This window comes from Gymnogyps californianus, chromosome 3 (assembly GCF_018139145.2).
Source record: "Gymnogyps californianus isolate 813 chromosome 3, ASM1813914v2, whole genome shotgun sequence".
NCBI lineage: Eukaryota > Metazoa > Chordata > Aves > Accipitriformes > Cathartidae > Gymnogyps > Gymnogyps californianus.
Genome location: NC_059473.1, coordinates 13,604,899 through 13,607,545, shown reverse-complemented (window position 1 = coordinate 13,607,545; position 2,647 = coordinate 13,604,899). Strand labels below are relative to the sequence as shown.

At 44.9% G+C, this 2,647-nt stretch overlaps 1 protein-coding gene across 1 annotated transcript; it reads left to right on the top strand.

The window, feature by feature from the left end:
- The first annotated feature begins 357 nt into the window (after positions 1-357).
- On the top strand, positions 358-2,415 carry LOC127014031 (syntabulin-like). The gene is made up of 2 exons (XM_050893047.1): positions 358-367; positions 1,265-2,415. Exons 1-2 carry the CDS (start codon positions 358-360, stop codon positions 2,413-2,415), a joined length of 1,161 nt encoding a protein of 386 aa, XP_050749004.1.
- The last annotated feature ends 232 nt before the right edge of the window (positions 2,416-2,647 follow it).

Genomic DNA, 2,647 nt, shown 5'->3' with positions numbered 1-2,647 from the left:
CTCTGCAGCACCTTTTATTTCTTTCCTCTTTCTCCCCAAATTTTCTCTAGCCTAGACTACATACTACCTTTACTTTCTGTCCTGGTTTCAGCTGGGACAATTAACTCTCTTCTTAGTAGCTGGTACAGTGCTGTGTTTTGGATTTCATGTGAGAATAATGTTGATAACACACTGATGTTTTAGTTGTCGCTAAGTAGCGCTCATGTTAAGGATTTTTCAGTTTCCCATGCTGTGCCAGCAAGCAGGAGTTGTGAGGGACTGAAAGAGTTAATGCCTGTCAATGTCTCAAATATTGTAGCAACCAAGGTACAGTCTGCATAACAAAGAGGGAGGGACATTAGCAAGAAGTTGGTTGGCATGGACACAGGTGGTGTGCCAGAGCATATGCAGTCCTGTGTTCTGGCAGAACCAGCCTGGTAACCCACCATATATGGTCAGAGGTCACACAAAGTTTATTTGAGGAGGGGGCTTGTAGCTCCTTGGAAAGTCCCTAAGACCACCGCCCCAATAAGTCACACATGCTCAGTAGATAAAGAACCCTCTGGAACACTACCATACATGTTGAGAACTGTCTAGAATGAACTCATAGAAGTCTTCAAGAGGCGTGACTGTGGACGGAGATTTAGACTATAAAAGACACAATTGCAAAGAGCCACGTTGTGCGCGCCCATCACCGGAGTATTACCACGCTTGTCGTCGACACTGTGGGATCCAAGGGTGGTGACTATCTCTTTTCTTTTGCCCCTCTTTTTTTTCCCTCTCTTTTCTCTCTTCTCATGAACATTTTGCTGCAACCCACACTGCCCACCCTTACGCCTTCCACAGTTTGGATTGTTCAAATAAAACATTCAAAGTGATCGTTTGGTGTCGTTTCACCTTAATTTAGCCTGGGGGAGATCCCAGAACCTCTACGACCCTCTGGTCTGTCCGGTCTGGGTCATAACAGGAGTAAAATTGCATTGTGCACCACTGTTTTTTTCCTTTTTTTCCCCTTCTTTTTTTGTTATATTCCTTTTCATTACTATTATTATTTTTCATTATTGTTAGTATTATATTTTACTTCAATTATTAAAACGTTCTTATGGGTTGAGACCCATGAGTTCTACCTTTTTTCCCGATTCTTCTCCCCATCCCACTGGGAGCGGGTGGGGAGTGAGGGAGTGGCTGCGTGTTGCTTAGCAGCTGGCTGGGGTTAAACCACGATGCTCTGCAGTATAGCCATCCCAGTGCAGCGGAGCTTCATGTTGACTCTTTAACTGACCAGTCAGTGGAAGTGTTACAACATTTTTATTTTGCTACAAGGAAACAGAAATAGAAGAGCTCAAAGCTCAGCTGGGACAGATGCAGGAAGACTGGATTGAAGAAGAGTGTAATTGTATGCAGGCAGAGCTCCCCTTCTTGGAAGCAAGAAGGGAAATTAAAAAACTCGAGCAGGTTATTGAAAGCATGAGAAACAGCTTGGCTGAGAAAGACAAAAAAATTCAGAAATACTTCATAGACATAAGTTTTGAAAACAAGAAACTGGAATCTTTGCAGCAGAACATGGAGATCCCTCGGAACAGCTCTGTGAGAGATGAGCCGTGCCTGGAGCACATGTGTGACTCAGAGGGGAAGCCGTTAGTGTTGTGTGCCATGATGCCAGACAGCATCATCACAGAGGACCAAGCTCTGGAGGAGGTGGCAGATAGTGGGCTGCTTCTTAATGAGGACACAGCTAATGGGATTGATTCATTTGAAGAGAGTTTGACCACCACAACCTCTGAGTTGAGTGATCCAGCTCCCTCCAGTTCTGCTGTGAAACAAGAGATGCTTGAAAATGTTCTGAATGAAAAAATAACTTCTTCCGAGGAGGAGAGGAAAATCAGCAACGTGATGGTGGAACAGGCCATCCAGACTGACATGGTGCCATATAGCCTAGATGTGGAGCAGCTCATCAAGAACATCTTCAGAGCTCAAGATGCCTGTCCTCTAAGCCCACCTTCTTCACTGAAGGAATTGGGTGAATTTTCTCTTGGAAGCTTCACTGATTCTGGTATCATAGTGGACTTAACTCCAAGTGATCCAAACTCTGCCATCCTTTTATCTCCTATGGAGTCTCCATGCAGGAAGGTGGAGCACGTTGTTAATGAAAACCATTTCATGAAAGAACTTGATTTTGCAGAACCTCATGATGTTGAAGCCTTTGGGTATGTCAATACTGTCTCTCAGAGAGGAATGAAGAGGAGATACTGGAGCAGCAGTCTCCTCGGAGATCTTCTGGCTGTAGCAGTCCCTGTTGTACCAACTATCATGTGGGCTTTCAGTACTCAGAGAGGAGGAACAAACCCTATTTACAGTATCAGAGCATTGCGTTGTGGTTGCTGCCTGGTAGCCCTGCACTCTTTACACCGTACTCCCTTCAATATCAAAACCTAAATTCCACTCTGTCCCTCGTCACCAGCTGGCTGAGGCAGGGAGAAAGAAGGATGAGATGGATCACAAAAAGTTATTGTATATTCTGGCAGAGTCCATCATTTTGAAGAAGGGAAAAGAAGGGAGTTATTAGTAAGCCAGAAGGGAGGAGGAGTAATTGACCAGCACGCGGGGAGCATTTGCTCAAGAGGGTGGTATGCACCAATGCTTACAGAGGCAACTCAGAGACCTGTGA